The sequence below is a fragment of the Sminthopsis crassicaudata genome, chromosome 3, assembly GCF_048593235.1.
Source record: "Sminthopsis crassicaudata isolate SCR6 chromosome 3, ASM4859323v1, whole genome shotgun sequence".
Lineage (NCBI taxonomy): Eukaryota > Metazoa > Chordata > Mammalia > Dasyuromorphia > Dasyuridae > Sminthopsis > Sminthopsis crassicaudata.
In genome coordinates, this window is record NC_133619.1 from 27,951,236 (window position 1) to 27,972,590 (window position 21,355).

General features: G+C 37.2%; 1 protein-coding gene across 4 annotated transcripts in view; it reads left to right on the forward strand.

Moving 5' to 3' along the window:
* Nucleotides 1-15,808, forward strand: part of SKIL (SKI like proto-oncogene) — a 33,687-nt gene extending 17,879 nt beyond the window's left edge. For all 4 annotated transcript variants that reach the window (XM_074298179.1, XM_074298181.1, XM_074298178.1 and 1 more), the window contains 5 exons: nucleotides 5,440-5,537; nucleotides 8,208-8,455; nucleotides 8,796-9,037; nucleotides 9,377-9,601; nucleotides 11,355-15,808. In XM_074298179.1, coding sequence (XP_074154280.1) covers nucleotides 5,440-5,537; nucleotides 8,208-8,455; nucleotides 8,796-9,037; nucleotides 9,377-9,601; nucleotides 11,355-11,513 — 972 coding nt within the window. In that variant the 3' untranslated portion in view covers nucleotides 11,514-15,808. The remainder of the gene's footprint in view (nucleotides 1-5,439; nucleotides 5,538-8,207; nucleotides 8,456-8,795; nucleotides 9,038-9,376; nucleotides 9,602-11,354) is intronic.
* The last annotated feature ends 5,547 nt before the right edge of the window (nucleotides 15,809-21,355 follow it).

Consider the following 21,355-nt stretch of genomic DNA (forward strand, 5'->3'; position numbering starts at 1 on the left):
TAGGCCAGCTTCATTGGCATTTTTAAAAATTTAATTCCCTTGAAATTCTTTGCCTTTTGTTCTTCCTAATGAATTTTGTTATTACTTTTTCTAGCTCTGTAATTCCTTGGCAGTTTGATTGGTATGGCACTAAATAAGTAGTTTAATTTGGGTAGAATTGTCATTTTTATTATATTTGCTCTGCCTATCCATGAGCACTTGATATTCTTCCAGTTGTTTAGATCTAATTTTATTTGTGTGGAAGGAGTTTCAAGTCAACAAAATTCTGTTAAATTCTTACTAGTTGGCAGCACTATATTACGTGCTGGGGATAGAAAGGTAAAGACAGTCAGAATATCACAGTCTAATGGCAGACAAAATGCAAACAACTGAACATTAAACAATAAACAAAAATGGGAGATAATCAGCAGAGGGAAGGCAGCAGTATTAAAGGGGATTGGGAAAAGCCATAAATTGTTACTTTGCAAATTGTTTATAAAAATGTGCTATAGTCATTTTCATTTGTAACAATATTATCTTTCAACTCTTTACATATTAAATAGCACTTCAAATTAAAAAAAAAAAAACTATTTCCCCCACCGCTAACTCTTGCATACCCAATGACGGTAACAGAGGATCACACAAGATAAAACTTTGGTTATATTAAAAAGGTTTTGCATTGACGAGTTTGCTGTCATAAAAACTAAGATGATGACAGATAACTAAGAAAAATATTTGCAGCAAATTTCTCTGATAAAGGTCTTATATCCAAGATACATAAAGAACTGATTCAAATTTATAAGACCAGGAGCTATTCCCCAATAGATAAATGGTAGAGTGATACAAATAAGATACTTTTCAAAGGTTATAAAATAACAATATATGGTAGACTAATATCAAATGATTTTTATGTGCATTTGAAACACTGTCTAAATGAAGTTCTGTAGCAAAACAAAATCAATTTCATGTGGGATGATGAAATGCTGCTCCTTCCTACCTTTCCTGTTATTGTCAAGGGAACACCATCCTCACAATCCCTCCGGTTCACAACCCAGGAGTCATCCTGGATTCCTTACTATGTAGGTTGTTTTGTTAAGGTCTCTCAATTTCGCCTTTGTAGCAGGTCTCAAATTTGCCCACTTCTCTTCTCTAACAGTGCCGCCCCATTTTGGTGCAGGCCCTCACCTCACACTTGGAAATTAGTAGCTGCTGAGGGAGTCTGGTTGTCTCAAGTCTCTCCCCATTCCACACTATCCTCCATTCAGCCACCAAAGTGATTTTCCTAAAGCACAAATCTGACCTTGTCACATCCCCTCTCAATAAATCCCAATTGCTCCCCATTGCCTTTAGGATCAAATGCCCTGTTTGATATTCAAAGCCCATTATAACTTAGTCCCCTCTTACTTTTTTAGCCTCCTTACACTTTACCCTCCTTTTCTTGGTATTTTCTATGACTGTTCTCTGTTGACTACTGACTTCTCTGACTTTCTTTAAATTTTGCCTTTTATATCCAAGCTTTTCTAGCTCTTCTTATTTCTCGTACTTTCTATTAATTATTTCTTATTTATTTATTGTCTCTATAGTTTGTGTGTTTACATTTTGTTTTCCCTGTTAGATTAGAAGCTCTTTGAGGACAGGGACTGTCCTTTGCCTTTTTTTTTTGTATCATAGTAAGCACTTAATATTCATTAAATGATTGTAGGATGTAGAAATGTAGATTTTTCACCAGTGCAGGACTTTCTTAATGCTTTAGTGATCCTGATTCCACAGAACTGATTTCCTTCACTTGCTGAAAAAGTAAGAGTTGTGATGGTCACTCCATTATGACTCAGACATGGAAAGTGACTTTGGAGAAGCCACAAAAGAAACCTAGAATCCTTGCTATCTTTCTTCCTACAGGTGTAGGATATGAAGACTTCTTGCTTATGTTTTGAAGTTCACTGATTTGCCAAGGATTTAGCTAATTTAGAAGCCTTCTTCTAAATTTAAACTGTTAAAATTAAACAGATTTAAACTATTATTTTATCTGCTGTAACTAACCTTTATATTACACAATGGCTGGGGATGCACAGAAATCCACTTGGGGATGGTAGAACATCTCAGGTAGGGAATCGGTGCTTGGGACAGGTGGGCACTTGGCAACCCTTGCTCTTCCTGATCCTCTGTCTTTCTGTCATTCATAATCTATAACTTGGGTATCTGTTGAACAAATGAGAGGTTTTTTATTTTCTTTTAAAAAATTTCCTGGAGAAAGGAGATATAGATATAGATATAGACTCACTATTTCTAGAACTTGACTTCATTTCTGTCTTGTTCAGTTCATCAGGTGTTAAGTGCTTATGAGAACAAAGGATATATGAAGGCAAAAACAAAATAGCTCTTGCTCTCAAGGAACTTTTGTGGTTGCTGTTCAGTCATGTCTGATTCCCCATAACCCCTTTTGGGGTTTTCTTGGCAAAGATACTGGAGTGATTTGCCATTTTCTTCTCCAGCTTGTTTTACACATGAGGAAATGGAAGCAAGCAGGGTTAAGGGGCTTGCCCAAAGTCAGACAGCCAGTCAACACAGTGTCTGAGGTTGATTTGAAGTCAAGTCTTTGTGACTCCAGGCCCTTGTACCACCTAGTTGCTCTTCCCAAGTTGCTGGCATTTTGCCAATGGGATACAAGTTGTACACAAGTCAGTATGATAAATGAAAATGAGGAAGGGGCACAGAATTGGCACCCGGGAAAGGAAGAGTAGCCCAGAACAGGCTTCGTGAGGATTTTGGCCTAGTTGTCCCGTAATAGAGAGTGGAGTGTCATAGAGGTTTTGTTTTGAGCAGGGCCAGACCTGTGTTGTAGAAAAATTACCTTGGCTGGAGAACAGATGGGCCAGAAAAGGGAGATTCTAGGGGAGGGAGGATGGATATTGGAAATACAGTGGCCACATGATTAGAAAGGATAGATAGGAGAAACAACAGAATTGGCAATTGATTGAATATTGGAGTCATTGAGGGAGAAAGAGAACTCAGATGTTACGAACAATAGTGACCGGAGAGGTCAGATCTTTTTAGAAATATAAATTTTCTATTCTAGACATTTTAGGTTTGAGATACCTGTGGAACATCCAAGTGTAGAAGTCAGCAAACCATAGAGAATGTGGGGCCTTGAGTTCAGGAAAGATTAAGGCTAGATATATAGATCTGATAGTTACTTTCAAAGAAATGAGAATTCTAGATCCCATGAGAAGTGATGAGATCAAGAGAGAAGGGCAGAGGCGCTAGGACAGGGTCTTGGGGGAGAGGGAAAATGGGGGAGTATCAAAATCAAGTTTGATGATGACTTGGCAAAGCGACCTGAAGTGTTAAAGCCAGGTCTGCCAAGGAAGCTGAGGCAGTGGACTTGAGAGAGAACCATTTTGGTATTGTATGGGGTCAGAACTGTGAAACTTTAAAAGTGAGTAGGCAGAGAGATAAAGAATGTAGATGTTTTTAAAAGCTGACAGTGAAAGAAGAGAGATTTAGGATGATGGCCCATTGCAGGGACCAGTGAGGGTTTTTACAAGGATGGATCAGACTAGTAAATGTTTATGAGTGGCAGGGAAAGAACCAGGAAATAGTGAGAAGGAGGATGAAGTGGGTGGAAATGATGGATAGAGTTCATTCCTGGAGGAGATGGGAGGCTAGGATTGAAAGCACTTGGCAACAAAGAACACCTTTTCTTGGAGAAAAAAAGTAAAGGCCAGGGCGGTGATGAGGGAGAGGAGGAGCTGAGGAATAAGGAGAACAAGAGGTGGGAGCTCTCAGTACCAGACGTCTCTTCTCAGTAAAGTGGAAGTCCAGGGTTTCTGCTGATAAAGCAGGCTGAAAGAGATGGGAAGGGGAGACATGGATGAAGGGCAGGGGTAGCTCCCAAGTTTTGCCATGAGCTGTGGAATGGGCAGTAAGATCCCTGCATGGGTCATGGGAGAATGTCCTACGATACTGGTCACATTCCAACCTGCCATTTTGCTCTCATGTGATGTGTTGTAAGACATCATATTGTAAGAAAGGCTGGATCCAGATTTTCCTGGAAGTGAGATGAATGGGGGAGGTGGCAGGGAGAAGAGGAAGAAATTCTTACAATAGTTTTTTATCTGTAAGTCCTTAAAATTCACTTAAAACTGTTTCATGGATTAGAGATATTAATCAGAGTTTTTCTTTTTCTTTTCTTTTCTTTTTTTTTTTTTTTTTGCTTTAAGAGTTTTTTGACCAGTTTTGTAACAATTAAAAAAATATATATTGAAGAAACCTGGAAAGAGTCTCAAAAGGGAGCAACTAAAATGATTAAATAAAGAAAAATTGGTCCTCAAGGGAAAAAAAAAGTTTTAATGAAGTTATTCAGCCTCGAAACAAATGGACAAATGGAGGTGATTTGCTGTGATTAAATATAGCAAGGTTTTTTTTTTTTTATCTTGGGAGAACCAAGAAGGAGGAAAACAAGTCCAAGCTGAGGGGGTTTAGGTTGGCTAGAAAGAAAAGCTTTGGGACTGTGAGTGTTGCAGTATTGAAACTGGGCCTTCCTGGGGAGCCTAGGGGATTTCTGTTCCTGGAGAGTCATAGGAAAAGACTCAACATGTTCTGGTCTAGAGGGATCAGATAATCTCTTGGCGTCCTTTCTAGTTCTATTAGTCTGTGGTTGCCATTCTCCCTGGTGTTATGTGGTTGGCAAATGGGATGGACTCCAGATAATTTTCCTTTCCCTTGTCTTGTCCTATTTTAAACTAATTCTTCCCATTGCCCTCATCCCATTGGATTTGCCTCTCTGCCCCATCAATTTTCTTCTCTGTTATTTTTCTCTTATTCCATCATATGTGCCTATTTTTTTCCCCTTTAAGGATAATAGTAACAGAGAAATACGATGTTTGTAAAGGGAGTCTTTTCTTCCAACTCCCACCCTCACAGCCAACTAAATCAAGGAAAAAAGCTTTTCTCTTTGCTTCGTTCCCCCTTCCTAGCACCTTTGGGTGCTGCTTAAAGATAAAAGCTTGCTCATTTGTCTGTCTCAGCTGTATGAAGGGAGGAATTTCTCTGCTGATGGAGGGTCTCTTTTAGTGGGTGCTATATCTCAAATGAACAAAATAGTCCTGCTTTGGGCCTCTGTCTAAATAGTGTGGAGCATCGTTTAATTGAGCATCAATTAGAATTGAGCACTTGTACTTTGGTAGCGGAGTGCTGCTGCAGCTGCTGGCAACTGGAGGCACAAAAACAGAACTGGAATTTTGTAAGTTTAGGGGAACTCTGTACTTTAAAATGTAATTTGGATAATTCATGAATTCTGTAAGTTGAAAAAAAATCTGTTAACTTATGAATAGTTATATTTGTGTGCTTGGTGAAACTATGTTAATGCGTATATTTTTTATTCTGTCATAAGACTTTTAGGAAGAACCGATATATTAGAAGATGGATATTAAAGATGAATATTGCTTCCCTCTTTTGCAGGCAGATACACTCCCAGGGCTGGAATTGCCATCATGGTATCCAGTCATAAAGCAGGAAGGTGATTCTGTTTCTCAGCCTCCTCCATTCATCCATCCCAGGTAAGCAGCCATCTTTTTATTTTATCTTATTTCTTCAGTTATACAAAGGTTGATTTTAAAAATCCAAAATTGACCTTTTGGGAAAAGAACACTTTGGGTAGACATATATTTTGTCTTGTTAGTACAATAAAGTTCTAACAATCCTGCTCGGCAGTAAATTAGCCTAGAGGTACTGAAAAGCTTGCAAATGTAAATGGGTATTTTACATTTCAGGTGCATTGAGTCCTTTAGAAATATTTGCAGTTCTAAGGAAAGAGTACACTGATATGGCCTTTTTTTTCCTACGTGAGTCTTCTTTAGAAATATGTGAATTACCTTCCTCTGATTGCCTTTTAAGTGATTACTTTTTTTTTAATAATAGCTTTTTATTTTTCCCTCCCTCCTTCTCTCTCCTCTTCTCTAGAAAGCAAGCAATCCACTATGGGTTGAATATATGCAATTCTAGAAGCTTCAGATCTTCATAAACTTTTTTCGTCTTTTCACTGAGAACATACAAGATTTGTAATTTCATTTTTTTCTTGTTGCTCAGTTTTTCTCTTGGTTAATGTGTATTCACCAAGTCTAGAAATGGAGAGAGAGCCACTGCCGTGCCCAAACTTAAATTCATTAGACATTTTAAAAGTGCCTACTCTGTAGGCACTCCATGTTTCCCTCTGGGAGATATAAAGTTTATATAAGACAATCTATATAAGATATATATATATATATATATATATATATATATATATATGATCTGTGGAGGAAAGAAAGGTCAGAGGAGGTGACATCTGAGTTTGGTTCTAAGTTGTAAAAAGGAGGCTTGAGATGGAGTAGGTACATTCCAAACAGGATGTAGAAAGGGATGGAGGGAGGCTACACGGTGTGTGATTGTCTAGTTCAGCTAAAACAGACTGTTGGAGAAGATAGCCTGAAAGATGACTTTCAAGAGAAGGAGGCACCCGGTCATGGCAGAAAGGCCATCAGTGCTCTGGTCAGCAGGCAAGAGGGAGCCAGTGAGGATCATGGGCAGGCCCTGAAATGCCTGAATCTCTGCAGATGAGGAGACTGGCATCCGTGTAAAACCTGGTCTGGAAGAGCAGGAGAGTTGAGACAAGACTTCTTTGAACTTAGGAAGCCAGCTGGGAAGGGAGGCCAGGAACAGATTAAAGGCAGAAGAAGTTTAGGGGGGAAAGATGAGCTTATTATTTTTTTTTTAAATAATTAAAGCTTTTTATTTTCAAAACATTTGCATGGATAATTTTCAACATTCAGCCCTGCAAAACCTTGTGTTCCAAATTTTTTCCCTCCCTTCCCTCCACCCCCTCTCCCAGATGGCAAAGTAATCCAATATATGTTGGACACGTGTAATAAGATGAGCTTATTTTGAGGTCTGTGGAGAGGAGAGTGGAGTTGTAAGGAGGCCTTTGGAGGTTGGGTTAAGCCTGCTGGTCCTTAGCCAGGTTGGGGGAGTACTTGGGCCAGTGAGTCAGAAAGGTGATTAAAAGAAAAGGAAAGCTAAGAGAAGAGGGTGATTAGAGGACCATGACTCCAAGGGATGGGGCGAAAGGTAATTGGGGTTGCATTTACTGCATTGAGCAGCTTTTGTAAATTGCTTCTTTACTGTCACAGGGACAAAGTTCTTTTGTTCTGTAATTTAATGCTGTTAATTTGATATGCCATTTGTAATTATAATTTGGTATTTTCATGTTCATTAATTTATTCTATAAGCCTGTTAATTAATTAACTTGCAAAATATCGCTGGGTCAGCATTCAGCCTCACTAAGTACTGCCCTAACTCAGTTGCCCTGTGATCTCATCAGCATAGGGCCTCCTGCTCCCTGCCGGTGGTGGAGCTCGCCACCTTGCTGTGCTTTCTTATCTGGTGTGATCCCCTTGGCACAGTGCATAGGCTCTCTGCCAGTTAATCCTTGGTTCTGCTACATGACCAGCCCAACATTATAGCCTCCTAGTGCCTGCCATGGGCTTGCCCATTGCCTATACTTTCTATATCAGTCTTTAATTGTTTATAAGCTAATTATGTTATTATGCATATTTAGGGAAGATCATTTTGTAGGATCAGCTTAAAGATACCATGTACATTGGGCTGTGCTTCCCTGTGAGTGTGTTTGTTCTTATGGACTTGCTAGTAGTGGACCAAAGTCAGATTCCAATCAGCCCCCTGGTGCTGCCAGAAGCCCAAGAAGATGGGACCATGGGGAGGCACGATGCTGAACAAGCCAGCAGCCTCCTGGGAGTACACATGGAAGCCCTGGAGCATTCCTGGGGTAAAAATAGATCTCACAAGTAGCCAGGAGTGTCTTCTCTGGTCTGGGACAATCTGGTCTCCTCAGTGCTGCCCAGTGTATGTGAGCCTTTCTGGACTCAGCCCCACTTTTTTAGGGGAACTGAAGGGAATAATTTTCTACCTCATTCCTTGCAAAAAGGTGCAAAAGAAGATGTGTCTGGACTGCCATGTTCCTTGTACAATGACAAAGGCCCCTTTGAGGGATAATTTGATTCCCTTACCTTGATTTAGGGCCATCTCTCATCGCTTTTTGAAGAATTTGTTGACTTTCATTCTTTAGCTTGTGATTTGTAGACATTGTGAATAAAAAAAACGAAAAATTGTTGATTTCATTATTTGTACATTTAAAAATGAGACGTAATTTTTTTTTCTCATTGTGTTCTCAGCTACTACCTGTATATGTGTGATAAAGTGGTTGCTCCAAATGTGTCGCTTACTTCAGCTGTGTCGCCATGTAAAGAAGCCACAAAAGCAGGGGCCAAAATGGTAGAAGGAAACAAGGCTTCATCAGGGCAGCCTGAGAAATCTCACGCCAGCAGCAAATCACGAAAAGTTGCTTCTTACCCAGAGCTATCTCTTGAGGAACAAGAGAAGATGGATCTCAAATCTGGTCAAGAACTTGGAAACCATCTGGGTGAGCAGAGTCATATATATATATATATATATATACATATATATAGTTTTTCATCATGGAATTTTCAAGATGACTCAAGTACTTTGCTTTGACCATGCTTGAAGGAAAATATCTACAATATATGCTATTATATCATCTCCCTTTCTGATTATATTGCCCCTTTTAAAAAAATCATATTTATGTGTTCAAAATACTTAAATAATAAGTAATACTCTTATGTAATTTTTGCATTTAATTGCATTTTATTCTTTAGCTTCCATGTAATAATTCTAATATCCACATTGTAAGCAAGATGATTTTCAATTATTTCATTATTATTATTATTATTTTTCTTTTCAAGATTCATCCATGTCAACCTCTTCTACAAACAAAAGGAAATTGGAGCCCAAAGTTTGTATCATAGACTCAGAAACCAGCAAGGTGGAAACGGGCCAAGAGGCTCCAACTGTATGGCCATCGATCATCAAGGATATCAGCTGTGAGGACGATAAGAGTAAAATCATGGAGGAAGTTATGAGAACCTATGTTAAAAAACAAGAGAAATTAAATTCTATTTTACAGAAAAAGCAACAGCTTCAAATGGTAAGGCTGTTGTTTAAATGATTATCCATTTAGTGAAAAAAAAATTATTTTTTGTGCTTTATTTGCTTTGTGAACACAAAAAGTCAAGTGAATGCTATCTAGAACCTATTGTAAATCACACATAGATGATTCAGGTTTTATTTGAAGCTTTTAGAATTATAAACATTTAGAAATTTGTCAATGACAATGCCAATTTAGGCAGAAGTTTTTAAAAATACAATAACCCTATGTTTGTATACCCTTGCTAGACTAATGGCTGAATGTTTCTGGTTTTTGAATTGAAAATTTTAACTGGAAAGAAGTAAAATAAGACTTAATTTCTGACTATTTGTTTTGTAGGAAGTGGAAATGCTGAGCAGTTCAAAAGCCATGAAGGAACTCACCGAGGAACAGCAGAATTTACAAAAAGAGCTGGAGTCTCTACAGACTGAGCATGCCCAGAGGATGGAAGAATTCTACATTGAACAGAGGGACTTGGAGAAAAAACTGGAGCAAGTGATGAAGCAAAAGTGTACCTGCGACTCAACGTTAGAGAAAGACAAGGAGGCTGAATATGCTGCTCAGGTAAGGATGAAGGGCTAGCAGGAGAGAAGGTCCCATTTACTGTGGGCCATGGGTATCCAGACATGATTTCCCTTTCCCATAAGAGGTGGCTTGTGAGTGAAGCCTTGAAGGTTGTAGAAGTAAAGATCACAAGTGGAAATGGATGCCAGGTAGAGAAAGGAGTATTTTGGAGTGGAGGGGAAATCATGAGCTGAAAGTGTGAAGGAAGGAAAACAAGACCTGTTTTGGGGAAGGTAAGTTTGGACAGCAGTGTAGAATAAATTGGCGGGTGGGGGGGGGGAAGGGAGAAGAAACTGGTAGTTTGGGCTAGAAAGTTAAAAAATAATTGTGTAGAATAATGGGTATCAGTATATGTTAAAGCCACTTTTTTTTTTCTTTATTGTCTCTGCTTTTCTAGAGAAGAATTTTATGTTTAATTTAGTGTGGTTTATATCATAATAACACTGTATACATACATACACACACACAATTTATTATTTCAGTATAGACTGAGAGCATCATTTAGATTTATGAAGTTCATCATTTTTGTTTCCTCTCTTAATCACTTGCTTAAAGTACTGAAAATTTGAATCATAGAACTAAGATTACTATATTTAGAATAATTGGCTCCCTTTCCCCCAAATCAGGATAAAGCATTCCAACAGTTCTTTAGCATATTTTTATCTAAAATGTAGTTTTTACAAAAATCTAAGTTATCATGGAATCCAATGGGAAAGAAATTCTCCACATGCAGGCATACATGCACAATTATTAGCCAGAGAGAGATTTTGCTGCCTTGGTATTTCTTTCCCTAGAGATCTCTACTTCCCTTCAGTAGTGGCTGGTCTCTTCTCACCCTGTTTTATCCTTGAGGTTCTACTAACTGAATACTTTCTTGGATGATTTGGGCTTCAATAGCAGAAGTGCCTTTTCCTCTGATGTGAAAAGTCGCCTAAAGCATTACCTCTCCCCCTTTTCCCTCCTCCCTGCTCCCAGCACACACTTTATTCTTCACTCTGTTCTTAGCACAGCTTCTTTCCAGGTGGGGATTCTGGCTCTGAGGTTGAGCCTTGTTACTTGACCCCAAAACCTGCCACTTTTTAGGCTGGGCTGGGCTGAGACTCCTGAGTATAAGATACTTTTTCCTTGGTCTGAGTTGTGTAAATAATCCTTTCCTTAGGCCCTGGGGTTAGATTCTGAAGACCACATATTATACAATGATAAATTAAAAGCTACATCAGCCTGCAGTGATGTCAGTGTGGGTTCCGCATTCTGCTTTCCCTTTCCCTGGCTTTCATAATTGGAATACAATATATGGCACCTCTGCAACACTTAATGAGGAATATCCATGAATCACTGAGTCTTTCTAGTACTGCTAGATTCTAACCAATTATTCTTTTGAGGTATTAAACCACGTCCTCTTCTCTTGGTTGTTTTGCAGAGTCCTATTTCTTTGTGTCAGATTGAAATCAAATATCAGATATCAAATAGAAAGTTACTGCACCCAAGGTTACTCTGATAAAGCCCACTCTGGGGACACATTATAACCGAAGTCCACCAGGACATTTTCGGGTCAGTTGTTTTTAGGATGAAGCTAACTGTAATATGGCCTGATTCCTGTTTTCATTTAGTCAAATAATGATGTTGAGGGAATGTGTATTGGATAGGATATTTCCATGTCAGATGAATTCAGTGACTCTTTAACTATTGGTTCGTCATTATGTGGAGCAATGCATTTGTAAAAAACCTGAATTAAATCTTTTTGAATATGCAGTTGGCTGAGCTGCGCCAGAGATTGGATCATGCCGAGGCAGACAGACAAGAGCTTCAGGACGAACTCAGGCAGGAGCGAGAAGCCAGACAGAAGCTGGAGATGATGATAAAGGAATTAAAGCATCAGATTGTGAAATCTGCCAAGACTTCGAAAGAGTAGAGATTGGTGAAGAGAGCTCCCTGTGTTTGCTTTCCCAGTGGGCCTTTGTGCTTTACCTGGGAGTGACTGGCCTGTGTGAAGAGCAAGGAGGCATTGTTTTCATTGGGAGTTCACAGGGAAAGTGAAGAGATGATAGAATTTTAAGATTTTCCAAATGAATGAAAATCTGTTTCTTTGTACTAGTGTTTTTAAAAATCTTAAACAACTAGTAACACTGAAACCATATATTTTTAAATAGGTGTCTGCCTCTATTTCTAATGCAAATGACTATACCTTTCTAAAGCAGCATTGTATGACAGGACATACCCTGTGGTCCGTTTTATTGTTACCCATGTTTCATACTTGCTTTTGGAAGCACTTTCTGCAATATTTTTGGTGTCTTCTTACTTCGATATTGAATCATGGGAGGCATCCAAGCTCCATCTTTTCTGAGTGTTAAAATGGACACCATTTTTTTTGGTAAGTTGCTGTTGTGAATTCATGGCTCCATAAAGAACATTAACTTCTGATTCTCTTCTGACTGTGGAAGGAATTTCCATGAACATTGGTGGAGGAATTCATTATGCATTGCTGCTACGGAAAAGGAATGGCTGACTTGGTGGGGGATTGTTTTTCTTTATCTTGTTTAAATGTGCTTATGTGAGGCTATTTTTTTTTTTTCCAGGCAGTAACAGTACATTGAATTTAAAGTAATAATTGCGACTTACTCTTTAGAATCCCTGAATTAATTCTTGGGAATGTGGGAGGGAGGGAACCCAGTTGTGTTATCATTAATGTAGTTCAGCTGCTTTGGTATCCATTAGCTTCTCTCCTGTACAGTTTTTATATGTAGGTAGGGATCACACTGATGTTTATAATTGTGGGTTTGTTTTTCTTTCGGTTGTAAAATATGAAACACTTTGAAAGTCACTTAGAATTTTTGTATATGTAAATGTCAAGGTAAATCTTACCAAAATCTCTGCAAATGGACCACGTTCATTTAGCTCTTTAATGTTAAAAATCAGGAATTTGCAGCCATTAGATACTAATGCACCATAAATTAATGCATGGGAAAATCCAGATATCTGCTGATTTTCATACAATTTTCAGAAGCAAGACAGGAATTCCATGTAGGAAAATAAACTCTTGCACTTTTTTTTTTTTTTTTTTTTTTTTTTTGCACAGATAGGTCTGTCATTCTTTAATGTCAGATTTCACATGAATTATCCATTTATTTAAAAGAGCTAAAATAGTAGCATTCATTTTTTTTTCATGACATACACTGAAGCCACCATTCATTGGAAATATTTTTCCATGCTTTCTAAGCTTTTGATAGTCTCTCATAAGGTACTGTTTGATAACTATTAGTTCAGACCACTTACAGATATAGATATATGGTTGGATTTTTTTTTTTTTTTTGTATACAGATTACCAAATCCTACTTTCAGGATGGATGCAAGTTAGGCACTTTGTAGCGATGCAAAACGTTTAAGCCGCTTGTTCATTACTTTAAAGAATTAATTTTGTGATTCACTATAAATGGTATTTATGTGCCCTAAAATAATTTGTACCCCCCAAATGAACAAAGAATCAATTTAAACAAATAAGATGTGGTTTTGTGCATTCATTTGAGTTTTACTAAGATAACATTTGTAAACACAGAACTAGCCCTGCCTAGTTAGACTGAAAAGCTCAGAGGTGTTTATGATCTTGATTCTAGTTGTTGAATAATGCTTGTAAATTACTAGATAGTCATGTGATTATTCAGTAGATGGAAGAGGCTTCCTTTTCCTCAGATTTACTCCAAACAACTTTTCCTCCCGGTTATTATAAATGGTAGGCTCAGTTAACTGTCAACATAAAATCCCAGTTAAAAAGTTACTTAATCTTTGTAAATTTCTTTTACTTCTAAAATTTTCAGCTCCTTTAAAATTATCTTTTAATTTAACAATGAACAAAGAAATATTTATTTCAAGTCTTTCATATGATACATTTCCCACATTCTACATAGGCTTTAATTTTATACAGATGATACAGTAACATGTCATATTTCAGCCTGAATTCATTACAAAGTTTTTTTTTTTTAAATTGTAAATAGTATATATGTTTATATACTTCTACACTGAGCTCTTCCAATGATTTCCAAGAGTTGAGATGACATTATATATGCTATATAACTTGAATACATGCAGAAAATTTGAATAAACATTTATAGAAAACTTTGACTTAAAAAAAAAAAAAAAAGCACTCTACCAACATAAATTTGATCTCAACATGAACAGTTTCCATGTCAGTTATTGATAGAAAGTTTGGGCAATAGTTTGTGTGCTATTGTTTAGGTAGGCAGATATTTCTCCCTCTCTTAATATTATTGTATTAGAAAAAAAAAATTAGAGCCACATCAAAAAACATCCAATGAGAAAAAGGCTACTTGAGAGAACAAAATTTTTTTTTTTTGAGGGGGGAAGCAGTAGCATATGTCATTAGTTTCTTTACTGAGCAATAATTTGCTTAATTTTTTGAGGGGCTGTGTCGCTGTGAGAAATTGAACAAATTTCTGAAAGCCAAGAAGCAAATTCCTATGTCCTTGAAGGTACTCAGACCTCTTGGATTCTTAAGCACAGCCATGTATCACTCGAAAAAATTTTGATAAAAATGTTATCGATGAAGTCATGCTTTAATTTTTTTAAAGCACTCTTAAGTTTTGAGTTTTGAGGGAAATGACAGAATGTTTTTCCACTTCTTGAGCTAATTTTATAACATTTACTATATTAACCTAGATGTCAAATCATTTGTATATATTAAATGATCATAACGCAATTACTGAAGAAGGCAATGTAGCAGAGGGAGCCATAGCGAAATCTGCTGGCTGGCCAACCAATTTTGAAATTCTGAGAAGCAACCATTCATGCTTATGTAAATCCTTGGCTTCACTTTGTGAGAAGCAAAGATTATTAGGCCTCCTGAAATAGGAAATTTCTCTAGAATGGCAAATCTGGTGCTGAAGTCATTTTTTGATCAGCCTTCTCAAATTCCCTTCTCGTTCACAGAGCTTGTTTTGATTCTTCACAAAAAATGCTGGGGTTTTTTCATTTTCCCCACCCTTGAGCCATGTGATCCATATGACAGAACATTTGAGCATGTTTTCATTTTCCTAATGGACTACTATACTTTTAAAGTACATCCAGTTCTGTGCTCAGACTGACAAAGTCTTCTCAACTGTTGTATTATAAAAGTTGTGGGACTGAGTAAACTTTTAAAGCTTAAAAAAGTTTTCTGTAGTAAGAGACATTCAAGCATCTCCATTATGAGAAGAAACATATATTTGAGTATTTTATATTTGATATATTTATTTATTGCATCTAAATTAAAAGGAGAGTCAGCTTTTTTTAGGGATTTGGGGTTTTGGGGGGAGGATAAAAACGATCAAATTTGGAACAACAATACATTTTGTAATGTTTCTTAAATCCTTTAGAACTTAAAACATATACAGGATTACTGAGGTAGAAAATGCTCAAATTTACAATATGGACAGATTTTTCCCTTAAGTCCAAGAAAACAGAAATAACACCGAAGGTTAGTTTAATAGAAAAGAAATAGCTCAAATATTTTTCTTCAATATAGATACCTCACTTGAAAATAAGGAAAGCACATTGTACTTAAAATAGTCAACATAAAAGTTGTGTGTAAAAGAATTTGCTGCCTTTGGGTTGCCTATGGGGTTTTACAGTCTGTCAATAATACACACACATATATTTATGTGTGGTTGTGTATATATATATATGTATGTGTGCGTTTAATATATGTGTGTATATACACACACATATATCACACTCACATACATATTTGTTTTAATCCATAAAGTTAGAAGTGTTTATCTACAATAGTCATTTACACCAAGGTATTTCTGATAATCTTTGAAAACAAGTGAAATATCTGTTCTGAAACTGTAGCAAAAGAGAAAAGGAAAACTTTGGAATTATGATCAGTGCATACAACAGTTTATACTGACTTTGCCGATGACGTACAGTTTGAAGGTAAAAGTTGCTGTGGTTATATTACATGGCACAAGCTGTCCTCTACCTCACATGAAATTAAACGATATTTTATATGGTTTTAGTAAAACCAAGATGCATCTATCTGGGCACCTAGTTTACAAATTTTGAATTCTATTTATTGATACATGACATACTGTGCTCTTAGCTTATACCTCAATTGTATTTTGTGCTTTCTCCCCTTCCATTTTCATGTCTTGTAAATATCTTGTATAGACTGGATTCAATTCCAAATAAAGAATTGTAATGATGAATTGAAAAGATCATGTTTGTAAATATAGCTTCCTTGTGCCTTTAAGTTTACATTTAACCCATTTATGCTTAATAAAAGCCTATCTATTTAGCATTTCAATATTATATAATTATGATGCAAAACTTTTAAGTGATTTCCCAATATATTTTATCTTCTCTTTTTTTTGTCATTAAAATTTTGATTACAGGTGAGAGTTTCTCCAACTTCAGAAAATCATCATCTATTCGTTTTTTGATCAGCAAATACTAAAAGCTTATTGTATAGGATATGCTGAACTAGGCACAGAGGAATAACAAATAACTGGTACCCTAATTTAAGCTAGAGCAGCGAGGGCCGGCCACTTGGTGACAAAATTTGGAATTGGGGGAAGAGGATTCTGACAAAACCTTTACCTTGAGTCTGTGGAGACAACTGAATTCAGTAAACAAAAACAATTGTCTGAAATTGAAAGCTATATAATTTCTCCTTAGTCAAGTGTCTTAGGAAGACCTGGATCCCCATGGCCCTTTAAAGCCAAGGTTGTGTCTTCCTACCCCCACTCAGTCCTTGAACTAAATTTATCATAAAGAAGGCATCTTTTTTGCTATTCACCCTAGCGAGCCATTGTTATTCCTATTCTCTACTTTGTATATAAGCCCTAATGATACAAACTAAAATGGAAATACATAAAAGTTCTCTACAAGAGTAGGTGAGGGATATTTGAGCATCTCTATTATTAGAACATGATGAGTATTGAGTTTCATTCCATGGTTTTAATTGAACAGTTTTTGATTCAGTTTCTTCCTTGATGACATTGTGATTAATAGACACTTTTGGCCTTTCCGTCAAGCAGATTTCTAAACTTAAGTGAAACCTGATCTTGGCTTAAAAAAAGTGCCTCAGTTTTATATCAGCCAGTTCTGAATCCAGTGACCCTGTCTTACCCAGCATCTTCTTTCATTTAATAAACCCTCTTGTGACAGAGGTGGCAGTTAAGCAAAACCTATGAACTGGGGGTTGCATCTCATAGTGTATTCAACCCTGGGCATCCACAGTCCCTACTATTCATATTCCTACCAAATGAAGAGAAATGCATTTCCTCATATCTTTGCTTAGGTCACCATTGGTCATTACAATTATCCATTCTTTTGCTTCGTTTTAGGATTTTTTTCATCACTGTAAAGATGGGTGGCATAGAGATTAAGGCATTGGACTTGAAGCCAGGAAGCCCTGAATTCATGTCCAGCTTTAGATCTGCTATATTTGTCACTATGGATAATGGCTTAAGTTTTCTAGAAAACTGTGAGACCATGAATTTCAGAGAAAGTACCAGCCTGTAATGGAGAAGGGAGTATTTTTATTTAGGAGTTCTATGTAATAATGAAATCACTGATCCAGTCCCTAATCCATTCTGCGTGCTGGAGAGACTCCCAGAAAGATTTTGTTTAGACTTCTATTTGGATCATCCTATGACCTGCAGGGAATCATGGAAAAATTTTCACCCAGGAAAGTTTGGTTTATTTCTTGACTGAGATGCTAATTTAGTCAAAGCTAGCCTCCTTGTCCCCATGGGAACATATTTGGGGCTAGAATTTCGCTAGAGAGAAAGATCAAGTCTCCCTTCTCTATTTTTTTACTTTGTTAGTTGTTTTATTCTCATTCCCATTTTATTTATTGCCTTGCTAGGACAGGCTCTTTTTAAGCTTTATAAAATATTTTCTTGTTTAATTTCCATAACTTTCTATGAGGCTGATTATGAATTCCATGTCTACCAGCTGTGGAAAACTTGGGTCCTCCCTAAAGACTTCATTTTTGAAGACTCTGTAATAGCATCCCCAGATCACTTAGAGACATCTCAGTTCTCTGTGTTCCTCTTCCACATAGGGGGCGTAGTCCCTTTTGATTGCCGATGCAGAACAGCCTTAAAACTATGAGACAGAAGAATCCCATTATCTTTTCTGTCAGGTCTCTCCTTCTGTGTCCAGAGGATGAGTTTCATACAGTCCACTGAGAGATGTTCCTCTCCCCTTTATCTCCTTTTATCTCCTGGCTCAGAGGGATTGGCCCGAGGTATCCCTGTTTCTTCTGTTTCATGGATAGGCGGCAGTCTTTACTGGATCTGGGAGTTTGAACATGATACTCTGAAGCCAGATTCCAGGCAGATGTAGCCAGCAGACCTGAGAATCCAGATTGTCTGAGACTTGATCCCAAGGGATCTCTTGGACTTGGAATTCAAGAGTATGCTGGGTAAGAACTGAGTTAGACTATAGATCCAATTCCTTTCCCCTCTCTAGAAACTGAGGTGCTAGGAGGCAAGGGCCTTAAATTAAGCCCTATGTGTTGGAGAGTAAGTTGGTATGTGGATGATGTCTTTTGAATTAAATATTTCTTCATAAAAGCTAATCTGGCAGGTAAGTGGTTAAGTGAAACCGAAGTGCAGTGTTGGGGCTCCAAGCTCTTCAATCTGGGGAACACCAAGGCAATACTCAAATCTAGACATCCCTTAATCTTAAGGGTAACCCGCATGTATGGGACTGCCTGCCATCTACCGGAGGGGGGGAGGGAAGGAGGGGAAAATTCAGAACAGAAGTGAGTACAAGGGATAATGTAAAAAATTACCCATGTATATGTACTGTCAAAAAAAAAAAGAGTTGTAAAATAAAAAAAGAATAAATGAGAAATTTGTTATAAGAAAAGAAAACTGGTGAAAGTTATCAGGGAAGAGGAATCACAAATAAAGCAGAAAAATTGAAAAAAAAAACAAAAAAGGGTAACCTGGGGGAGGAGGTGATGTAAAATATCACCTGGCCTTAAGGCAGTGGGTGCCAGGATTATCAGTTTCATAAGTACTGTGTTGAATGGACTGCTGGGACTCTCCAGGATATTTAGGAGACTCTTTAGTACAAAGTACTAGAGAAGTATTTGGAAGGATAATGCTTCTTCATCTCTGGAACCTAAGATTGGGAATATGGATATTTGCCAAATGGCAATGGCAGGAAGTAATCAGGAAATTTGCAATCTCCAAAGATATAATTCCGCTCGATGACATTCTGATTATTAGTGTCAGATGTAAAATCAGAAAATGTGGTCCCTAAAGATGCCTGCCATTCTCATGAAGGAAGCTGAATGGAGGGTTCCAACCAAACTAAGATTGCCTGTTGGTGATGCTTTTGTTTGTGGATAACATTGTGTTGACTACATCAAAACCGAGAAGTATTGCAGAGCTGCCTAAATAAGGGCTGTAATAATTCAAAAGAGTCCAGACTCTAATCACATAGGAAAAAACAAGTGGGTGTCTACTGTCCAGATTAAAGTGTGTACCTGGATGTTCAACCCATAGAGGCCCTTCATTAGTACAAATTTCTTGGGACAGACACTGCAAATTGATAATGAACTGAGTATGGAGCTGAAAAGAAAAATTTAGCCTAGATTGTCTTCAGGAAATTGGATGGTGCTTGTGATAGCTCCAAGTTTCTCCTTGAAACAAAGGACAAGGTTTATTTTTAATAATCTAATGATGTCAAAAAAGCATTTCAAAGTACTAATCATGTGTCAAACAAACACTGTCAAGCTTTTAGAATCCAAAAAAGACTGTAAGAGTTTCTGCCCCAGTGTGAGAGAAAAATCTGTGAATAATTATGTACATACAAGATAGAAGATGGAAGATCACTGTGGAGGGAAAGGTTCTAGGAGTGGGGACCAGGGAAAGTCTAGCATAAAAGGTGAGTTTCCTTCCTGTTGAAGGAAGCCAGAAGGTAAGAAATAAAGGAGAACTCTCCAAGCTTAAGGGCTGGCCAATGCAAAGGCTGAATGGATATGAATCATGGAAAAATCCAGTTTCCTCAAGAATTAAAGTCGTGGGTTCCCCCAAAATTGATGGAAAAGTGCATGGTGGGCGTTCATAGGCTACAACTTCACTAATGTGCAAAAGCAGCAGTCTGAAGGCTGTCATTAGAGACCTTTCTGATTGGGAAAGAAGTTCAGTCAGTCAGGCTCTCAGCATGGAGGGTAAGCCTCCTTTCCTCTGTGGTTAGCACATTGCTGGGTACATAGCAGGAATTTAATAAATGCTTGTTGACTGACTCAGGATGAGAAGGGATAGATGGTTGGATATTGGCGTAAAGGGAATATCCATTTTGATGAGAGCACAGATTTAAAGAAGGGAACCTTCACATAGATGACACAGATAACAATTACTGTAAAGAGAGACTGATGAAACAGCTTTAAAGCTTTAAGGCTACTTAACTTTAAATGTTCATTGGTTTTGGTGAAACAATTAATTACATGTGGGAATCTAATTTCAAAAATATATACATATATTCATTATATATATATATATACACACATACAAATACACATGTACATGTGCATATGTACGTGTATATTTGTGGATGCACACAAGCATATCTATATATACCTATATACACAAATATATACACATATACACAGATACACATTTAGATACGTAAATGTACACACACAAACATATCTATAATATACACAAATATACACATCCATACATGTGTACATGTGAAAATATACACATCCACATCCACATATATACACACACCCATGCAATATTACATAGCACATATCCACACACATATATTCAGACATACACATTGACACACATATACACAACACACATATAAACATTTACACCCACACCCACACATACATGCAGACACATACGCAATACATATGAATACCCACACACATGTGTGCACACACATAAACACACACAACACAGATACAACACATACACATATATACATACACACATGCACAGAAATATATATATATACTATAGATGCACATATATACATCCATACACACATACATGCAGACACACATACAGATACCCACACACATATTGCACACACATAAATACAATACACATATATATGCAGCTACAACATATACATATATACACAACACATACATATATACACACAAACATCCATAATATATCCACATCCACATACATGCATACAACAATGACACATATGTACAAACATACACACACATATATACAAACATATACATACATATTCAAATCTGGCCTCAGACACTTACGAGCTGTGTGAGTCTGGACAAGTCACTTCACCTTGCTTGCTTCAGTTCCCTCGTCTGTAAAATGAACTAGAGAAAGAAATGGCAAAACACTCCAGTATATCTTCTCCAAGAAAACCCCAAGTGGGGTCATGAAGAATCAGACCCAAATGAACAAGAAACAGTTGAAGAAACTGAAGCAAATAGAGGTTGAATGACTTTCCCAGAATCACACAGATGGAATGTATCTGAGACTGGTGTAGGGTTTTTTTTTCCTATTTTGTATATGAAAAAAATATTATTAAGCACTCTTATGGGTCTGTAAACTCATCAATATGGATGTTCCCTACAAAGATACAGATAAAAACCCATTCATTCTTCCCATAATTTCACCATAAGGCTAAAATATTCTAAACAACAAGGTTACAATACATTGGGTCTTCTTTGTTTCCCTTACAAATGAAGTAGGAAACAGCTGAAAACTACATAATGATGCGAGCACTACTCATTTAATATAAACCCGT